The sequence below is a fragment of the Bidens hawaiensis genome, unplaced genomic scaffold, assembly GCF_021521415.1.
Source record: "Bidens hawaiensis isolate Kalapana, Puna unplaced genomic scaffold, B.hawaiensis_p1.1 tig00007365_1, whole genome shotgun sequence".
NCBI lineage: Eukaryota > Viridiplantae > Streptophyta > Magnoliopsida > Asterales > Asteraceae > Bidens > Bidens hawaiensis.
Genome location: NW_027491508.1, coordinates 17,329 through 39,742, shown reverse-complemented (window position 1 = coordinate 39,742; position 22,414 = coordinate 17,329). Strand labels below are relative to the sequence as shown.

General features: G+C 36.4%; 1 protein-coding gene across 1 annotated transcript; it reads left to right on the top strand.

Moving 5' to 3' along the window:
• The first annotated feature begins 15,067 nt into the window (after nt 1-15,067).
• Nucleotides 15,068-17,520, top strand: LOC143634977 (proteasome subunit alpha type-4-like). Its single transcript, XM_077102910.1, has 2 exons — nt 15,068-15,162; nt 16,640-17,520. The coding sequence occupies exon 2, from the start codon at nt 16,640-16,642 to the stop codon at nt 17,387-17,389; it is 750 nt and encodes a 249-aa protein (XP_076959025.1). The 5' UTR covers nt 15,068-15,162; the 3' UTR covers nt 17,390-17,520.
• The last annotated feature ends 4,894 nt before the right edge of the window (nt 17,521-22,414 follow it).

Sequence of the window (22,414 nt, the reverse complement as noted above, 5' to 3'; positions counted from 1 at the left end):
AGTTATTTATAGTGTAATTATAGAAATGGGGATATAGAACAAACCAGAATGCTCTAACTAAGAGCATTCCTAACAAGTCCTTCATATTATTGTGAGTGAGTTCTCTATATTATATAGAGTAGTTGTAAGTGGTGAAGATAAAGAAATTTGTGTTCATGAGTAAATTTGGAGAAACAATGTTCACCCTCTATGAATTTTAATATTTTTTGAAAGTAGTTGTGACTGGAGGAGAAAGAAAAGGTAATAATAAAAGTATAAAAAATGTTATTTAATTGAAAAAATGATAGAAAATGTAGTATTATGAATGTAATTATAGAGCTGGTGATAGAGATACTAATAAGAATGCTCAAATAACATAATCATAAGAACTATCAGAATTTAGAACTAGAACTAAATAATGAGATTATCCTTATTTTATTTTTGAAATCAATATACATATATATATATATATTTATGATTATGTTGCTTCAATTCTTGTTCTTCTTGAACTCTAAGCCTACAACTAAAATTGTTCATCGTCAAACAAGAAGTGTCGACAATGGGACATGGATCAGAATACAAGCGGTAATCGGAGGCGAGTTTAGGAATCAACTAGAAGTCAATCGGACCAAGATACCGACAACGACAACCTACATGTTATTTGTGTTCGTCACCGGAAGATAACGCCGTTGTTTTTCCTGTTAGGTGGAAGATATTGGAAGAAACGGGGTTTCGTTGACCATGTTTATGGTTGATTATTCATGTATATGGCCTTGTAGGTTTCCATTGAAGTCAAAAAAGGGCTACAACGGAAAAAAGGGTAAAGAAGAAAAGGAATTCTTTAATTTATATGGTTAGTGGTGAAAAGAGCTAAGGAGTTTTTGCTTGATTTTACTGCTAAAAAATAATTCAAGAAAGAGATGTTTGTTTTGGTGACAAAAACTGGATGTTGGTTTATGTTACCTTTTGTTTTCTTGGTTTAACAAGCTTGAGTTCATTTTTTGTCGGTTAAACAAGTCAGTTAGACCAAGCTTTTATTTGGGTTGGACAAGCAGGTTCAATCCAGTTAGCAAGTTATGCTTTGACCGAGGTTTTGATTTGAATGATGTGCTCGGGAACAAGATATGACCCAGAAAGACTAATGCTCGCTCGATTAGATGACGAGAATCGCAGCTAGGTTAGTGGGCATGCGAGTTCATACAACCGATGGGATGGTCAAGGAAAGGGTCACGGATATAGTCAAGTTCGGGAGAGCCGAAAGAACACGGTTATGGATCAAGAGGAGTCCCCTCCACCCCACTGAATCCTTTCCAAAAAGTACTTTTTTGATCTAAAGGTGTGTTAAGCATATAGTCATTGTGGTTACAGACGGGAGGTCAAGTCCAATATGATGAGGACCAAGACGATTTTGAAAGCTGAGAATGTCATGATCATGGTTCGAATCAGACAAGTCAAATTGATACGAACCGACAAGGGGGTTTGTTCACATCTCATGTGTTGGAAAAATTCTTTAAAATGATTGAGCGAGAATTTAAAGTAGAACACGTAAATGGAGATCGTCAAAGGGTCGACATTCTCTTGAAGGCGTTATCGAGACTGAAGTTCATGATGAAGGGACTCATTGAATATTTATAACGAGCAAATATCCTTACAAAAGTGTTGCCACAGTTTAAGGTTAACAATATGCTTTGCTCATTTGTATCAAAAGGTTGGGAGGGGGGATGATTGTTAGTGTATCTTGCGTAAATGCGGAGACCTAATTGTCGTTCTTATAAACCTAGGAGTTTTTTGAGTTCGTTTAAGGTTTAGACTTGAAATCTAATTGTCCTTTACTCTTTATAACTGACCCAACTCTAATCGACCCCCAACTTGAAATTGGAAAAACCTAGTCAGAAAAAGAACACAGAGTGTCAAACATATACCTCACGGTGGTTTAAAGCGACGACAACGTCGATGATTGGTTACATGTGGGTTTCCAACTCTAGAAGTAAAGGGTGGCAGTTGGTAGTCGAACCCAACGTTGGTGTGTACAGAAAACGGGTTGCGATTACCCCAATCTGGTTCACGATGGTTGCTTTACACAAGGCGAAGATGATGGCTTATGGTAGTGTTTGATTTGGAGGTGAATAACAATGGTGGTATAGGATAGAATAGAAAGATGATCTATTTTGTGTGTGTGTGTGTATGTATGTATGTGTGTGTGTGTGTTCTTCGGGTTAGCTTTTAGGGTTTTGGGTTTTTTGGATTTCAAAGTTTTATATCCATACCCGAAACCCAACCCAAATCTCAGACATTACTTTGGGTTCGGGTAATTCAGGTTCGGGTTTTCACTGTTTGGGTTAATCGGGTTTCGAGTATCCTAAGTAAAAAAACTACATTGCTAAATTTAAATGTAACATATTCTTCTTTACTCGTAATGTAATTAAACCAATAACAAAACAAAAATAAACAGATAAAACCTCCTAAAAAGAGTAAAATTTAACAAAGTTCAACCATAATAAACAAGGCCGACATAATAGTCTTTAGTATGTCGTGATTAGGGTGTTGGATTCTAGTTGCTTTTAGTCACAAATAGAAACATTAATAAACAATAAATAATCGACTCATAATAGGTGGAACAAGAACACTCGATTTGGACTAAATTCAGATAACGTCAGCGGCTAAGGTTTAGCCTATAATACCTAAAAATATATACGGTTTAAAACTAAAACTTTATTCGGGTTGAACCAAAACCTAGAATTCGAACCCAAGAACCAACCCGAATTACTTCGGTTCGGGTTCAGGTTTGCTGTTTCTCTGGTTAGGTTTCGGGTAAAAGTGACATCCCTATATATGTGTGTGTGTGTGTGTGTGTGTGTGTGTGTATTTGTATAAGATCCGGTTTTAGAACTTTTACGATGTATGTAACCAAATTTTTAAAAAAAATGTAATGATTTAAACTAGGTTTTTTGGGAATAGATCTGTTTTCATATATAACCAGACTAGGGTATAGCCCGTGTTACACACGGATGGAAAAACATGTCAACAAACATAATAAATTTAAGACAAGATGGCAAAAGACGTTCTTTATGTTTGCACAGTTTTTCAATTGACATCCTTTGGCAAACTTAATGACAAAAACATCCTTTGTGTTCAAAAAACCTTGCACGGTTCGTCCTTTTCACTAATGAGGGTTAGTTTTTCTCGTTAAAACCAGTCATGTGCACCTCATGTGAGGGCAATTTAGTCTTTTTACCCCCTCGAGGGTTATTTGTGTAATTGACTTAAAATTTTGGTATTTGAGTAAATAAACATTTTTCTCTTTTTAACCCTAATCTTTACCCAAACTTTCATAAACACCACATCCACACACCAGTGGACCCACCACCCATCATCACTATCAGCCACCATCATCACATTTCCCACACCAGGCTCCGACCTGTCGTCGGCATTTTCCGGCGAAAAATGACAAAATCTATCCACTATTCTAATCTCTCTCTCATCCAAAACCACAGTCACCAACCAACCTATCACAACCTTGACCTCAACCAACGTCAACCACCTCTACTACCAGCCGCTACCACCGGACCTCCACACAAGACCCACAACGGCATCTCGGAAAACCGGTCAGCACCACCGCACCTATAGAAATTAGAAGAATCAAGATTAGATCTGAGAAATTAGACGAGACACAAGATTAGATTTGAGAAATTAGACGCTTCAGTCATTGATCCCCTTGTCGGAAAACTGGTCATGGTGGTTATGATGATGTAGATGACGTGTCCGAAATAACAACGGGTCAGGAAGCGTGGCGGTTGATTTGGTGTGGTGGCGGCGGCGATTAACTGGGTGGCGGTGGTGATTAACTGGGTGGCGATGGTAAAAAGAACCCGACTAGCTCATCGTCATTCTCATCCCCATCACATGTACATGGGTTTTCGAAGTGCTTATGAAGAAGTATAATTAGAAATATATGTATGTATATATTTTATGTAATGGTTTCCTCTCACCCTTTGTGGTAGATGGAAGGTTGATTTGGTGTGGTGGCGGAGGCGATTAACTGGGTCTCCGGTGGAGGTTAGTGGTGGTGGTTTAAACACAGAAAGAGAGAGAGTGAGAGAGAGAGTGGGGGGAGGAGGGAGGGGGAGAGAGAAAGAGAGAGCCTTTTATATATATATATGTGTGTGTGTGTGTGTGTGTGTGTGTGTGTGTTTTATTTTTTAAATATTAAATTTATTTATAATTTTACAAATATACCCTCATGTGCGTTGCACATGACCAAATTTAACGAAAATATTTAACTGGGTTAGGGTCAAAGGACAAAACGTGATAGAGTTTTCAAATAAAAGGATGTTTTTTGTCATTAAGTTTGCCAAATGACGTCCATTGAAAAACCGTGCAAATATAAATGACGTCTTTTGCCATTTTGTCTAAATTTAAAAAACAAATTCAAACAACACAAAATTTCTTCAAACTTTCAGACCAAAACGTTAACCATTTACATTGTTTAGATATTAAAAGTTAAAAGTTACAATAAGTTAATGTCCATCGAAAAATCAAAAAACATCAACAAAAGACATAAACATGTTCTTTCATATTAAACCACCATCAACTTCTTCAAACATTCTATCAAAATAAACTCATTTTGTTTCACCACCTGAAAATATAATAAAACAATAGCTCCAAATTAAATATACCATAATAACATATTTAATAATGAGTAACATTTGAACATTAATAAAGTTATTTTTATTAAATTGTTATTTTTATTAAAACAAAATAACATATAACAACAAACAAAGTAAAATGACAACATAAAACATCTTTCTAACTAAAACCACTAAACCAAAAAGATATGTCAATAAAAACCTTTTATTGGCCATCATTTTATAACTAACAAATTTGATACTATTTCAAAACAACCCGTTTTGAAATATTTTCAAAATAGTTACAAAATATTAAAAAATTGAAATTAGTCAACTTCAAGAAATTATGATTTTTTTTTATTTTTGACCAATCTTGCAACAAAATTTTAAATCACTAAATTTAATATTTTGTTAAATTTGCAAAACTTAAAAACATTTTACAATAAATGAATTCTCAAATAACTTTGGAAAGATTAAAAAATTTTATGTTGACTTTGAAAATAATTAAAGCTGAAAAAATATGATACAAAATCAATGAAAACAAAATATACACGTGTAAGAAATAAATTATCAAATATTTTTAATATTTTTTGAAAACATTATGAAGACTTACACTATCAAATAGTTTGGATGTTATAATTAGAAGATTTATATTATGTTTAAAAAACTTATTAGTTAAAATGGGTAAAAATATAATACGTGTTTATTATACATTATTGAGAAATTTAGTGACTTTAGCCTTTGTGAAATGTATATTAATAATTCGTGAAGAAATTAAATGGTTGCAGCGAAAATATTGAATTTTGGATGTAGTTATGATGGAAAATCTATGAAGAATACGATATCGAATGGTAAACTTATAAGTGACCGAAATTTAAGTTTAAATTTGGTCTTCCATGTAAAGATAGAAATAATTTAAAATATCTTGATTCATTGGAATAATAATATTAATAAATTATGAAAAGTTGTCATGTTTAATAATATTCACTAAATCATACGTGTTGTATAATATTTAATGATGATAAAACGGTTATTTAATTTATGATATATTAAGTATTGATTATTAGAAATTATGTCAATTTGAATATTGTGTTCTAAAATAGCGCGATTATTATTTTAGTATTAATTAATAATTATTATTTACGTAAATTAAAGTAAAATTACATTACAATTATGGCAAGTATTTTTAGTTTGACAAACCGTTTTTTAAATATTAAAATGATAACTTATTTTAGTTAATGCCAATTCACAAAAATTAAAATCAAACCGGTTCTAGTTTTACTAATATGACTAATTAATTTAGAGATAATTACAAAAACGAAAATCAAATCGGTTAATTTGAAAACTTCAAAAAATTATGGAAAGATTTTGAAATAAGTTTAAAATTTTGGAGAGTATTAAAACCTTTAAAACTTTGTTGAAAGATTGGTCAATTTCCAAATTTAAAAGGAGTTTAACTATGGTAATATAACCACATTTTTAGAAATTTGTAATGATTTGAACAAAGTTTTATGGGAGTCGGTCTATGTTTTTTTTCTGAGATTTTATGATGATCAATGGTCAAACATGTAAACTACAAATGAGGGTCAATGGGTAATTTCATAAGAAAAAATGGAAAATAAAATTGATATAACTTATAACAGGTAGAGTAGATGAGTAATACGCATATATTTTTTTCGAAAATTATTATAAATATTGAAAAAGAACTAGAAACTACAGATATCTACCTATCAGTGGCGAATCCAGAAAAGATTTTTATAGGGGTCGAAACTATTAAAGGGTTAAATGTGTATCTAATATTTATAATATAAATGTTTTGATTCAGGTCGGGTCGGGTCGTATCACGTAAGAAATAGATAAAGCCAAATTTATGTCAACTATATAACACAAATACGTCAATCGATTAGATATTAAAAAGAAAAATACAAACCAACACATGTGGTTATTGTTTTTTCAATTTTTACTTTTTAGCATTAGTAAATATTACATAACAAGAAAAGAAATTCAAGCTTGAGCAAGATAAATGTTAGAGCATTCACTCTCCTTCTCCATCTTTATCTCTATAATTACACTAAAAAACACTATATTTTTTCTCTTTTATATAATTAAATAATATTTTTTTACATCTTTTATCATTATCATTTCTCTCTCCTTCACTCACAAACACCTTCAAATATATTAAAAAATAAATAGAGGATAAACAGTGATCCTCCAAATTTATTCAAAATTTACTTATCTCTTTAAATTTTCTCTCTACTCTACTCACAACCACTCATCATTCTCTAAATTTTTTTAGAGATTTCTCTATCAAAATTTTCAAAAGACCTGATGTGAATGCTCTTACATATCTATTTGGCAATAGTTGCATGTGTTAATGAACTGGTGGATGCTTTAGAACAAGATATTTAGGTGGATGTGTTATCTTACAAGTAGACCCCTATTAACCTAGTCTAATGACCTTAAAAATTAAAAAAATGTCATCTTCTTAAAACTCAGAGCTGCAACAACCGGAAATACTTTCCGGTGAACTCCGAATAGCATTTTAACTCTCTTCTCCTTAAGTCATCTTTTCCTTTTTTTCTTTCTTTGACATTTCACAGGTGTCGATGTTAAAGTTTTACAGAGATCGGTCAAAATTTAACACATATATAACAACATAAAATAGGAATTTCACAGGGGTCGGCCAACCCCCGCCTCGTGGCAGTAGGTCCACCCATGCTACCTATATATTCTAATAAAGTAAAATAATCTGGACACGTGCCAGCTTGACGTTCCTTCTAGGCCTTAAAATCCCGCTCAAATTCTGAAGGCTTACAATCTCTCGCGGGTGCAATAACTGATTTGGGTCCAAACCCATATATATTTTCAGGTCATATATAAACCTCCTAACTAATCTAAAATATACATTCTAGGGTATTTGTGAAGCCGTTTGCTTCCTCCATTTGTGCGACGTTCCTCCTCCTTTGTTCCAGTAACGAATCATAATACCTAATTGATCGATATGTTATATACTAGGTTTTCTATTGATCGCGTCACCTAATCAGTTTTTTTCTTTTTACATTACAAGAACTAATTAAAGTAACTGGAAACTAATTGAAAAGCATACATGTTAAATGCAAGCATGGATAGAGAGAATCCATCGCACCTTCATGATTTAAAGTTTTTATTATAAAACTAATTGAAGCGATTAATTAATTTTCTTTTTACATCACATTTGTGCTCTGTAAATGTATGTGAAACATATTTGGATTCTCTTGATTGTTATTGAGGTAGTTGTCTGTTCATGATGTTTTAGTAGAAAACCTAATATCATGTCGATCAATTAGAATGGTTATATTTTACATCGCATTCATGCTCAGTTTATCATGTTTAAGCCAAGTGTTTGTTAACTTATACTGAAGCTTAAGGTATATGATGGGTTATGCGATATTTAAAGGTATTTTGTATACAGATTGGTAGTTTGTGCCTTTCAGTTTTTTACTTAAAGCTTTGGCTTGCTTTCATGGAAATACATAATTGATCGGAATACCAAATTCATCTGTCTGGCATGTTGATTGTTATAATGATTATTATTTCAAATTAGTAATAGTAATCTCAGGGCTTGAAAATTCAGTGTTTGGAAGATTAATTCAAGTGTTTGTTAGCTCAATGTTCAAGTTGAAGATTCAAGCGTTACTAACTATGTATGCTGATTAACATGTTTGCTAGGGTTTGAAAATAATTTACATTTTATCTGTATTCAATTCTACTGAAATTACCTTTTGTTTTCCTTGGGTTTCAGGAATCATCTATGTGGCGATTTAACATACTGTAGGGGTATGATACTAAACCCGGTTTTACGACCCTAAATTTATTAATGTTTGGCTTATTTTATTATATGGACTAATACAATGTTATTGGGCTGAGGGGGTTTTGTGGAGGTAACCCTAACTGGGCTAGGCCCATTAGGGTACCATGATGGTGGCCATGAGACTCTCTATATAAGGAAGTCTCCACCTCCTTATTAAAGGGTCATGCTCAATAAGAGCCACCACCACTTTTTTGTGTCTGTAAACAAGAGATCCTCAGGATTTCTTAGCAGTCACCTCCACACCCCCAAAAAACCATTGCAGGTCTCAAGCAGCCGGAGAAGAAGATCAAGACGTGGTTCGTTCATCTCGAAAATCCGTGGAAACATCGTCATGGATCAGGTCAGATTCATTTCGTGCTTCGACATTGGCGCCATCCGTGGGAGGGCAACGAACTACCCTCCGATCTTCATCTCGGCTGTCAGATCTCTCCCAGGAAAAACCCAGATCTGAAAGTTTACAGAAAAAGGCTTCAAGGCTTGTTCTATTAAAGCTCACAAAGATCCATAGATCTAAAAGAGGCTTCCAGATCTGTGCGAAAAGAAACTGCCGGACTCGAATGATCAAGTCTCCGGATCTGTGATGGTTTTAAATCTGCTCCGAGCTTCAGATCTATCCAGATTTGATTTACAGATCTAGATCTAGACACCAGACCTGGATTTTAGGTTTAAAATTGCAGATCTGACTCTAAAAGTGCAGATCCAAAAATTACCAGACTTCCGCCGCCATGTACGCGAGCCCGCGGATTCTCATTCCGCAGCCGTGCATGTGCCACCGCGGAAACCACCATGTGGGTTTTGCGCAAGAGACCTCTGCCATGCACGCGCACTCGCGAGTCACCACTCCATCGCCGTGCATGCGCGCGTCAGGCCTCACGCCAAACTTCAAGGTTGGGAATCCTCATAATATCCCATATGGCTACGCGCCAAACTTAAAGGTTTGGAATCCTCATAATATCCCATATGGCTACGCGCCAAACTTCAAGGTTAGGAATCCTCATAATATCCCATATGGCTACGTGCCAAACTTAAAGGTTGGGAATCCTCATAATATCTCATATGGCTACGCGCCAAACTTCAAGGTTGGGAATCCTCATAATATCCCATATGGCTACGCGCCAAACTTCAAGGTTGGGAATCCTCATAATATCCCATATGGCTACGCGCCAAACTTCAAGGTTGGGAATCCTCATAATATCCCATATGGCTACGCGCCAAACTTAAAGGTTGGGAATCCTCATAATATCCCATATGGCTACGCGCCAAACTTAAAGGATGGGAATCCTCATAATATCCCATATGGACACGCGCCAAACTTAAGGGTTGGGAATCCTCATACCACATGCTCACGCATCACATATGCTCACGCATATTACACATGCTTATGCATCACATGCTCACACATATCACAGTCTACGCGCACGCGCATGCAACATCTGCGCGCGGCGCGGGACATAAAGCCTACGCGCACGCGCATGCAACATCTGCGCGTGGCACATAACACAAAACCAAAGTCTATGCGCACGCGCATGCAACATCTGCGCGTGGCGTGGGACATAAAGTAGCTCGTAAGCCGCCTCACGCGCAAGCTCCACTATTATTACAGCTCATCAGACGCCTCGCGCGCAAGCTGTTATTATTCATACAGCTCATCAGACGCCTCGCGCGCAAGCTGTTATTATTCTTACAGCTCGTAAGACGCCTCGCGCGCAAGCTGTTATTTTTCTTACAGCTCGTAAGACGCCTCGCGCGTAAGCTGTTATTATTCATACAGCTCGTAAGACGCCTCGCGCGCAAGCTTTATTATCCATACAGCTCATAAGACGCCTCGCGCGCAAGCTGTTATTATTCTCATAGCTCGTAAGACGCCTCGCGCGCAAGCTGTTACTATTCTTATAGCTCGTAAGACGCCACGTGCGCAAGCTTTATTATTCATACAGCTCATAAGACGCCTCGCGCGCAAGCTGTTATTATTCTTGTAGCTCGTAAGACGCCTCGCGCGCAAGCTTTATTATTCTTATAGCTCGTAAGACGCCTCGCGCGCAAGCTTTATTATTCATACAGCTCGTAAGACGCCTCCCGCGCAAGCTTTATTATTCATACAGCTCGTAAGACGCCTCGCGCGCAAGCTGTTATTATTCTTATAGCTCGTAAGACGCCTCGCGCGCAAGCTTTATTATTCTTATAGCTCGTAAGACGCCTCGCGCGCAAGCTTTATTATTCATACAGCTCATAAGACGCCTCGCGCGCAAGCTATTATTATTCTTATAGCTCTTAAGACGCCTCACGCGCAAGCTTTATTATTTTTACAGCTCATGAGTCGCCTCGCGCGCAAGCTTCATTATTATTATAGCTCGTAAGTCGCCACGCGCGCAGGCTTTATTATTCTTACAGCTCACAAGTCGCCTCGCGCGCAAGCTTCATTATTATTATAGCTCGTAAGCCGCAACTCGCGCAAGCTTCATTATTCTTACAGCTCGTAAGTCGCCTCACGCGCAGGCTTTATTATTCTTATAAATCCGTAAGTCGCCTCGCTCGCAGGCTTTATTACTCATAACTCTCAAGCTGCCTCGCGCGCAAGTTATGTTACATTATTACCAAGTTGCGCGCTCCATCTTTTATCAGGCCTCGCGCCACTATGATGCGTGCTATATCTTATTTATGCCAGGGCACCATCATTATCACAAGGACCGCAACATGTCACCATCATGGGGAAAACCTCCCAAAACTCAAAGACAATAAAGACAAGGCCGAAGGAAAGGGAAAAAACCGCCCCATGACCTAACACACCTCATAAAGTCCAGCGCTCCACCTAGACGCTTGCGCGCCCAGGAGCAACGCTGGACTTGGGGGGCTTGTAGGGGTATGGTACTAAACCCGGTTTTACGACCCTAAATTTATTAATGTTTGGCTTATTTTATTATATGGACTAATACAATGTTATTGGGCTGAGGGGGTTTTGTGGAGGTAACCCTAACTGGGCTAGGCCCATTAGGGTACCATGATGGTGGCCATAAGACTCTCTATATAAGGAGGTCTCTACCTCCTTATTAAAGGGTCATGCTCAATAAGAGCCACTACCACTTTTTTGTGTCTGTAAACAAGAGATCCTCAGGATTTCTTAGCAGTCACCTCCACACCCCCAAAAAACCATTGCAGGTCTCAAGCAGCCGGAGAAGAAGATCAAGACGTGGTTCGTTCATCTCGAAAATCCGTGGAAACATCGTCATGGATCAGGTCAGATTCATTTCGTGCTTCGACACATACAAAGTAATCTCAAGGTATTGAATAATAGTAATTGTGATTATCAAGTTATTTCATTACATTCATGTACAATACATTCATTTATCTGTGCATTAGTGTAATTAAAATATTATTGTAAATTAACATAGAAAGCCGAAATTAAATACCGGGTGAAAATTCTTGATGGTGTTGATGAACCACACGTTCTCCAAGTTGGTAAGTATTTTACTTGGTATCTGTTTGTTTATCATATAATTATAAATATGTTTTTCTAGGAATCATCTGATTTCTGTAAAAAAAATGTTTGCTGAAATCAAGAAGAATACTGGTGTTGTAATGATGTTTTCAATGACGTTTATTCGATTGAATTAGATAATCATTTGGATTTTGCAACAAATTTGTTGAACATGTTAAGGATTGCAACCAGTGGGATTGCAATGAACTTATTTGGTCATGGAGATGGACAAGAACTCCAAACTCAACCTGCTAAAAGACAAGGTGATAAGAGTGCAAAGAACTATTGTGAGGAAATGGAGCCGAATTTATGGCTTTGGAAAGATATGGAAGGCGTGGAAGCAAAATCCAAGTTAAAGACCTACAACGGGAGATCGATAATCTAGATGAATATTAGTTGGTCTGCATCATCTCAGTTACAATTCACTGCCGAAAGAAAGATAATAACTTTTTATATTGGGATTTATTTTAATTATGTATTTATACATTGTTGTCTTTTTTATTAGGAATAAGTTACTTGGCTGGATTCATAAAACAATATCCAAGTTGTTCAAATGTTGTATACAATGGGATTTTTGAAATTTGTAAATTGTAAATGCAAAATTTCTTTTTACACATAGTATAGGCAGAGGTATATATATAATATCTTTTTACATTATTAAGTACCTACTGTTTACGTTTAATTGTGTTTGTACTATTTGAAGCATCTCGTGTATTACACAGGTTGGAAGTAAACATGTTAAAAGGTGGGATTGGCACCATCCATTTTATTAGTTGGGACCAACGACAATCAAAAGATGATAGCTGAGATTATTTAAAACCAATATGCCTTATCACTATTATATGGAATAAAATTTCTTTTCACATGTGCGCAATAATATAAAAAGTATGCTTATTTATATTTTCTATCCCGTGCAATACACGTGCTCTAATTTATAAATGCAAAGTTTCTTTTATTATATAGAATATAAATTCCAACTGAAATTGATCTATAAAGAACAACATTATAATACTCTTATGTATGATTTCTTTCTTTTGAAGAGTTTTGTCAATATGTATTTTACTTATATATAATTATAAATATATAGAATATTTGTTTCATCTCGTGTAATACACAGGTTTTAAAACTAGTATATTTATAAAAAAGAAAAGACATAAAATGTTTTTTATTAGTTAGACGGGTCAACTGGAACCGAACCGTTTTTCAACATACCGTGTTCCATTCTAATGGGTCATTGGCTATGCTTACTATTGATTTTTGTAATGCCTTCAACTTGGTGGATAGGACTGCCCTTCTGAATGAGGTTCGGGCCCGATGTCCATCTATTTCCTTATGGGTGAACTTTTTATATGGGCAACCGGCCAGGCTATATGTGGGGGATGACCACATTTGGTCCACCACTGGGGTTCAGCAGGGGGACTTCTTCTTTTCGCCTTAGTTCTGCACCCACTTATTCATCTAGTCCAGAGTTCCTGTAAGCTTCTCTTTCATGCTTGGTACCTAGATGATGGTACAATTATTGGGGACTCTAAAGAGGTTGCCAAAGCTTTAGATATTATCAGGTCGGAGGGTCCCCGCCTGGGCCTTGAACTTAATATTAAGAAAACCGAAGTATTTTGGCCGTTATGCAATGGGGTTAAGGTGCAGGAGGGGGTGTTTCCCTGTGAGATTGGAAGACCGGTGTTAGGTGTGAAACTCCTCGGGGGAGCCGTTAGCCGGGATGCCGGGTTCATCAGTGAACTTGCTATGAAAAGGGCTTCGCGAGCTGTGGAGTTGATGAGCTATCTCCCGCATTTGCGGGACCCTCAATGCGAGCTCCTTTTGCTTCGCTCATGTATGGGAGTCGGAAAGTTGTTGTTTGGTCTCAGAATATGCCAACCTGTGTATGTAGGGGAAGCAGTTTCTGTGTTTGACAATGGCCTTCGGGGGACGATTGAGCACATTGTGGTTTGTGGTGGTCCCTTCTTTGGAGATTTTCAATGGAGGTTGGCATCACTTCCGACTCGTTTTGGAGGTTTGGGTTTATGTTCAGCTTCAGACGTTTCTACTTATGCGTTTGTGGCCTCGAGGGCGCAATCTTGGGAATTACAAGACCACATTCTTCGAGGTTGTGGTATTGAAGGGTTTGACTCCGATTATGGGAGTGCGATAGATCGGTTGCACATTTCACTTCCCGATTTTGACATTAGCGGTTTCTCTAATAAAGACACCGCCCCCCTAAAGCCCAACATGCTTTGGCGAGTGCCCTTTATAGTGGAATCATCAAAAGTTTGGAAATGAAGTTTGATTTATCCCCTCGTCAGAAATCGGTGTTTGAGTGTCTTCGGGCTCCTCGGGCTCAAGATTTCTTAAGTGTTCTCCCTATTGAAGGATTGGGCCAACATATGTCGGCTTTGGAGTACCGGGCCATCCTGAAGTATCGGTTAATGATCCCTTTGTTTCCAGTAGATGAGCCGTTCCCGGTTTGTCGTAAGGTTTGTTTGGATTCTTTTGGCGAGCATGTGGTTCACTGCAAAGAGTTGCCTGGGTTTAAGTACAGGCATGATTTGGTGAGGGATGTTCTATGCGATGTTCTTAAACGAGCCGGAATTTCGGCTAAAAAGGAAGCCCTCGTAAACTTTCTTACGGATCCTCAAGAAGGGAGATCTACATTACGACCAGCCGATATACTTGTTTTTGGGTGGGTAGGGGAAAACACGCTTGTGTCGACCTCACAGGAGTGTCCCCTCTTGTTGGGATTAGGGACATTGGATTTGTAGCAGGCCAGACAGCATTGAAGGCGGCATTGGACAAGGTTGCTAAACACGAGAGAGCTTGTTTGGAGAATCAACACGTGTTTATCCCCTTCGCCTTTGACACTTTTGATTTCTTAGCTCCGGATGCCGTGGACCTTTTGAATAGGGTTCATAAAGTTGTGTATAGTAACGTATCAGCCCATAAGAATCAAAACTTTGTTTTTAGTCGGATTGGGTTTGCTATCCAAAAGGGGATTGCGGCGCAGCTTGTTGCCCGCTTACTTGCCACTTCATTGTAAATCGTTTGGATGTTTCTATGAAATATAAAAATAAAAAAGCTGAATTTAAGTTCAAAAAAAAAAAAAAAAATTTAGAACCCAGATGAAAAAAAAAATGATGAAAATAAAAAGAATCTTGGGGCACAATAAAACTCCGTACCGAGCGAGAGTATAAACCTCACCACTGCGCTCATAATTTTCATTCTTCAATCAGATAAAGGTCAGCCTCAATCTCATTCCTCCAATTAATTAAAATTTTATGTTCAATTTGTTCGTAGATTTAGGAGTTAGGTCAAATATATGTTCACTCGAATCATTGTTAGGTTAATATATTTGATTTGAATTCTGATTTTATGTTGTATGTATGTATGTATGTATGTAGTTTAATAGCGTTTGGTGAATATAATTAGGATTTAGGGTAACATGTCATACATACAATACAATACAATTTCGAGTTTGATTGCTTGTAATATTGGTTTTGGTTATAAAGTTGTATTAGCTTTTAACCTAAAAAATAATTTACTTATTGAAAGATTCTTGGTTAAGATTGATTTATGCTGGGAACGGCGTGCCGTTGAGAGAGACGTACTAACAGTAAAATAAGAAAATGAGCTGGTAGTTGTTTTTAGGGAATGTTGAATGTAGTTTTATCTCCATCTTTCTGTTAAAAGAATGCTTCGAAGTTCAAACAACTATTCAAGTTTAGATATTAAACTTGTTCACTGAGTGGTGACTTACTTTTATCAAGTGATGGTTGGAATTATACAAGAAGAATTCATATATTTGAAGATGCTATTAGAATGTTTTATATGTGACTCTACTAATGCTCAGTGAACTTTTTGAGTTTATGATTCAGTGATAGCTAGTTAGTTATATGTGCAGGTGTGAATAAGATGGAACTTGGAAATTAGTTTTCATGGGTTGGTTATCCATTTTATGTGTCGTGTTTTGTGACTCATGTTTCCTTGTTTTCATTTCTTGCTAGACATTTTGGATTCAAATGTATCAGACATTTTTGTCTTTAGTTTATAATCCAAAGTGTAATTATCTTCTAAATTCAATGAATAACTTTCGCTGATACCCATGAAGAGATTGCATTATAAATCAAAACAACGTGAATTCAAAGACTAATTTTGATGCACTATACTTTCTAAATAATAGTATAATATTATTAAAACAAAGTATACTGTTCTTGGAATAAACGATGTTTGTAATTAATTTTCGGTAAGATGTCATACGATCTTCAAGGACAGTTTTATTGACCTCTATTTAGGTTTTTGGACTTTGATTTCTTGCAAGATTGGTCTTGATTCTTAAATTCTATCGTATGAATTGACTTCTGAATCTAAAAATAATCCAGTCAGGCTGTCACTACAACATTCTTAGTTAAGATGAATTTAACGATGACTTTGTACGTCTATTTGCTTCTAAAATGCTTCTTAAAACTCATATATACCTGCAGTCTGCAGATTATACAAACAACAAAATTACCTGGTAATTATATTTTCGGACATGTTGAATATAGTATTATCTCTTATAGTCGTTACCTTTCTGTTAATAGAATGCTTTAAAGTTCAAACAACTATGCCAGTTTAGATTTTAGGAAATATAAATGAATTCATATATGTGAAGATGTTATGACAAAACCTTATATACTTTATAACACATTCTGTTTTTATAAAATCTTAAAAAAACAGATGTCGAGAAGGTATGACAGCCGAACAACGATATTCTCCCCGGAAGGCCGACTCTACCAAGTTGAATACGCGATGGAAGCAATCGGCAATGCAGGGTCCGCGATTGGGATCCTCTCAAAAGACGGCGTGGTTCTAGTTGGTGAGAAAAAAGTTACATCAAAACTCCTCCAAACCTCAACCTCCACCGAAAAAATGTACAAAATCGACGACCATGTGGCGTGTGCGGTAGCCGGGATAATGTCGGACGCCAACATACTAGTCAACACGGCCCGTGTTCAAGCCCAACGTTACACGTTTTCGTACCAAGAGCCGATGCCGGTTGAACAACTGGTCCAATCACTTTGTGACACCAAGCAAGGCTACACGCAGTTCGGTGGGCTACGACCTTTCGGGGTCTCGTTTTTGTTTGCGGGGTGGGATAAGAATTATGGGTTTCAGCTTTATATGAGTGACCCGAGTGGGAACTATGGCGGGTGGAAGGCTGCAGCGGTCGGGGCTAACAATCAGGCAGCGCAGTCGATGTTGAAGCAGGATTATAAGGATGATATTTGTCGGGAAGAGGCGGTCCAGCTGGCGCTTAAGGTGCTTAGTAAGACAATGGATAGTACTAGTTTGAGTTCTGATAAGCTTGAATTGGCTGAGATCTTTTTGTCAAGTTCTGGGAAGGTTAAGTACGAGGTTTGTTCGCCTGATGCTTTGAGTAAGATGTTGATCAAGTATGGTGTGACTCAGCCGGCTGCTGAAGCCTAAGGCTTGATTCTAGTTTATGATCTGCTGATGATGATGGACTTGTTTTGGATAATGGTTTTAATTTGTATGTTTGGATCTTGGTTTTGTTGTTTTGGTGGTAAAGACATGATTGAAGTTCTTGATTTGATGTTTGAGAGGTGTATGCTTTATGAACTGTTGAAATGAACCGAACCATACAAATCAAAGCAATTCGGCTCATTTGTCCCAAAACTGGTTTGTGCGTTCTACGTTAGAGGTGCACAAAAAATCCGAACCCAATGGACCCGAAAAAAACCCGGAACCGGTTTTTTTTAAACCATGGATTTTAATACCCGAACCCAACCATACCAATAGGGTATGGATAGGGTATAACTTTCAATGCTGAAAGCCGAACCCGAACCAGTTCCCGATCTAAACACGATAATACTTGAAACCCGGTTCTAATTATACCCGAAACCCAATTCTAGTTATACCCTAAACCCTGGTTTTTTGCATACTCAAACCGGGTTTTTTGCGTAGCCGAACTGGATTTTTTTTGAATACCTGGATATTAGTGTTTGTGCGTGCCTGTGTATTGTAATATCCGATTATATCCGAACCTGAGTTTTTTCTAATACCAGATTTGTGCACCCCTACTCTACGTATTTATGTTCATTGTATGGGTTATGTTTTAAAGGTAAAGTTAAAATACAAAGTATAACAAAAATGAGAAGCGTGAGAAGAAATCTAATCCATTGATCTTAAATTTGGACGGTGAAGATTAATTTACGAAAAAAAATTCATGAGAAGGGCATGAAGGTAATAACCCACTTATGATGATTTTTTCTCTACGCATGCAAGACACATGTCAATCCACTATCATTTTAAAACGTCCATAATTTTTTCATACGACTTTTTTTTACCATAATAACAAACGATTTTTTACCTTTAATATGAATATTATATTGTTATATAAAAATAAAAAAATGTTAGAGATGAGCTAGGGATGAGTTGGCAACAAAATAGAACCTTCTCATTTTTTTTGATGAAAAGGAATATATTTAAATTTTTTTTTGGTAAGATTAGTGGTTTTTGGAAAGTCAATCTTTATGCTTCCTTATAGTTACGAAACCTGTTTCATATTCAGTTTTATTTAACCAGGGATGAGCTCGGTTCCGACCGGTACCGAAAATCACGTGATCTCGATTTTCCCAAAATCTTGGTATCAGTACCAAATATGTTCGGTTCGGTTCGGTACCGATACCTAAGTCAAATTCAGAAAATACCGCTACCGTATCGATTTCAAATGACACATCAAGCAATGCTCCGGAGTGTAGTATGAAAGTATTCTTTGGTTAATTTCATTGATAGTTTGAGATATGATCAACATAAGGGAAATTCCCCACCTTAAAGTTACTTCATGGGTTTTGTTAAGTGGTTGTGAAGGTGTGAACCAGTGACAACATTGTATAATTGATGACTTCACATGTTGCACATACTTTGTGATGGAAGCCTAAATTATACATATTATTATATAAATACTTCTTACACGTTTAAGCATACTTGAGCCAGATTTCTATTAAATCTTATTATTATTTGGTTCATGTATTAGTTTTTAAGGTTTTAAGAGATAATGGGCTAAAATTTGACACTTTTACTAAACTTGAGATAACGAGCTACAACTAATAAATCAACTCAACAACAATTATTATTGACTGGTTTAGTTCATTTACTCGTAATCAATGTTTTCTATACATGATCTTTCTTTTAACTTAAATTGTTTTATTTTACTAGTGATTATACATAAATGAGTGTTAAATAAAGTAACTAAATTAGAAATTATATCCTCTGAATGTAATACATAGATTTAAAAGACATTGAATCTAAATGAATTATTAATTGTTATATGTGATCACTAATTCATATGTTGGTAAATAGGATATTCGCGTAAGCAGATAAGTGGAATTTGACAACAAATATATCTCTATGTCTATTGGACCAAGATATATGGTGGGTTGTTGATATAGAACCAACATAAAAAATGAATTAAAAGAGGGATCATTATTATTTAGGAGGAGGTCGACAATTTATTCAAAAGGAATTCTGGGGTGAGCCGTCTGATTTTGGGGTAAAAGAACCCTACGACCGAAAAAGAGTAGGAGCCAAGAAGGCCACGTGAAAGAGAGAAACACACAGCCGCAAGAAGAATATTATAAAGAGAGAAAGCCTTTGGTTCGAGTCGAGATCATTTGGGTTTAACACCTATTCAACCAAGCATCATCAATATTCGGTTTGAATTTATTATTCTACTTATGAGGTTGGTTGTTGAACTTAATAATTTTAGTTACTTTGATTTTAAGATGCTAGGCTAAACTTATTAGACTGCCTACGCTTGTGATGAACCATTGTTTGAAGTTTTATTTTATTTGGAATTTGCTTTTCGTTAAGGTTTTATGATTCAATAAATTGTTTTGGTTTATTTGATTAATGCGCATGTGTACTTGGTTTTGGTTGTTCTAGTTTTATTATTCCACAAAATTCTTGGTGATTGTTTCATATGATAGGATTTTGTTAGGTCATCTACTATGTATTTTTGACTAGTTTATGATTGAATTCGAATAAGATCATATAAAAAATATTATTATTCAAACGAATAAAAATGTGCTGCTAACCTAGAAAGCTATAAGGTGATAGGTTATTGCTAGATCTTTGTTGATTCAGATTGCTTGATTTAGTTCTTCGTAAGGAGTCCGTCTAGGTCTGATTAATTAATATTGTCTAGCGAGTCAATTAAGTTCGTCAAATTACCTTTGATTTTCGCGTTGTAAGGTATGATTTCATTATAAAGGTACTATATCATAATTAATTAGATAACCGTAAGGAAGTTTAATATTAAAATTGGTGTTTTTAAAAACTTAATAGAAATCCGTATGTGTATTATTGAGAAGGGTCAGGGGTCCTGTTCGGGTTTTTTTAAGTGATTATTTTATAATCCCAGTTCCATAACAAGCATTTTCCTAGTAATTGATAACTAAAACTTTGGGGATTCTAGCCTAGGCGGTTTTTCATCGTCATCTGATTAAAATTAATTAAAATTGTATTTTGTTTATGTATTTATTTTCTTAATTAGTTTAAATTTAGTTTTTCAGTAAAAATCCCCTTTAATAATAATAATAATAATAATTAAATAGTCGTGTCAGTTAGTCGAGTCTAATTAGTTAATTTACATAATTTAAAGAGTCTCGTGGGTTCGATATCCGGACTTGTTTAGCTTTACTAGAGTCGATCGGTTCACTTGCAGGTTAGTAGTTTAGTCGAGTTTTAGAGAGTCTAGAGTATTATTTAGTGTCTAGATTAGAGTAATTTAGTTAATAATTATTAGACTACTTTAAGCACATCAAGTTTTGGGCGCCGTTGCCGGGGACTCTTGGCGATTGCGTTATTAACTCTGATTGTACTTACTTGCTATATACGTGCTATTGTGTTTTTGCTTTTGTGTTTTTAGGGTTTTAGTTAATTAGATTTTTACGTGTTTATTTTTTTCTTTGAGTCATAGGTGTCTAATTATCCATGTCTTTTTCTTGTATAGATTCTTGTAATTATGTGTGAAATTTGTAATGGACCTCGCTTTACCATTAAATGTCTATACAATAGTAACCTTAATTGTGATACGTGTGGTGATCCTCATTTACCCCATGATTGTCCATACAAGGGTTCTAGCTTTATTTGTTATAGATGCGGTGGTTTTCATATGACTCGTGCATGTCCATATAATCGTACTAACCCCTATGTGCAGAAACAGTCTTATCTTTCATAGGGGTCCCAGTCATATTTTTATAACGAACCGGATCGGGGATATCAATACAAACAAGGGCAAGATTATGGTCAACATTCTGAGAGCAACCCCAACAGGGGTGCTAAGGCGTATTTGAATAAGATCGAGGATTTGTTGACCCAATCATTGGAGAAGGATGCCCAATACCAACAAACATTAGCTGAACATGATGCTATACTAAGAAATCAACTATCTGTTTTTGCAGGTCTCCAAGATTCAGTTAAGGAAATCTCCGGAATAATGACAAAGGTGGAAGAAGGGTCAAAGCAGATTTCCCAATGCGTGTACGAGTCAGATGGTGAATTCATTTGAGAAACCAAAGAGAAGAGTGTGCAGCTGGAGGAACAACCGACACCTGGTTATAAGTATGATGCGGAAGGAAACTATTTAGGATACATGAATAGGTTGGGCGAGTTGTTCCCGATGTTTCCAAAAGAAGGGAAAGAGCCAATCATGGAATATATAGATGATTCAGAGGAGAATATCCCAGATACGGAGACACGAGTGGCTAATAAAGTCCCACCTAAGGCCACACAGGTATGCGTTGTTGATTTTGCAGGTGTTTACAGTGGCTCCGATGATGAAATAGACGAAAAAGAGCAACTTGCGTATTTTAAATCATATGTGGTGAAACCCGTGATTGAGGAAGATGTAGATTTGGGAGAGTCACTCGAGCTGATGTTTGGTTCTGAGGACGTGGTTGTGAATGAATTGAGTAAGGAAGATGAATTCCTTGATCTGGAGTTGGATGGATTGTTGGAGTATGACAAGGGGTGTACATTGGATGTTTATGGGGACACTGCGTATTTCGAGGCCCTACTTGTAGAGGACGTTGTAGATGATGATGTGGTGTTAAAGGATGCACACCACTGCCAGCCCCAAAGTATGTGTTTTGAATTTTAAACCGGAATCAGCACCATGGGAGAATGTCAAGAATGAGAAACTACCTGAGAACCGAACTTACGTAAATTTTAGGAGATGGTATACAGGAATGAAAAAGCCTTTGCATGTCAAACATGACCAGTCTTCTCGATACTTACAACACATTCGGCGCTTGCCAGTTAAGTGTAAATATAGGTGGTCAGACCAGTTACTCATTTTTAATTCTAATTTAATATTTTGCGGTTCCATAATTGATATATTACTGTTTGATAAATTCCGGGTGGAACTAAACGGGTTAGATAGGGTCCAGATCAAGGATAAACCTCCTGATTAAGTTCAAGTGTGGGGAA

Bases quoted from the DNA above. Each gene is read 5' to 3' on its own strand.
- LOC143634977 (XM_077102910.1), top strand. From the start codon at position 16,640: ATGTCGAGAAGGTATGACAGCCGAACAACGATATTCTCCCCGGAAGGC.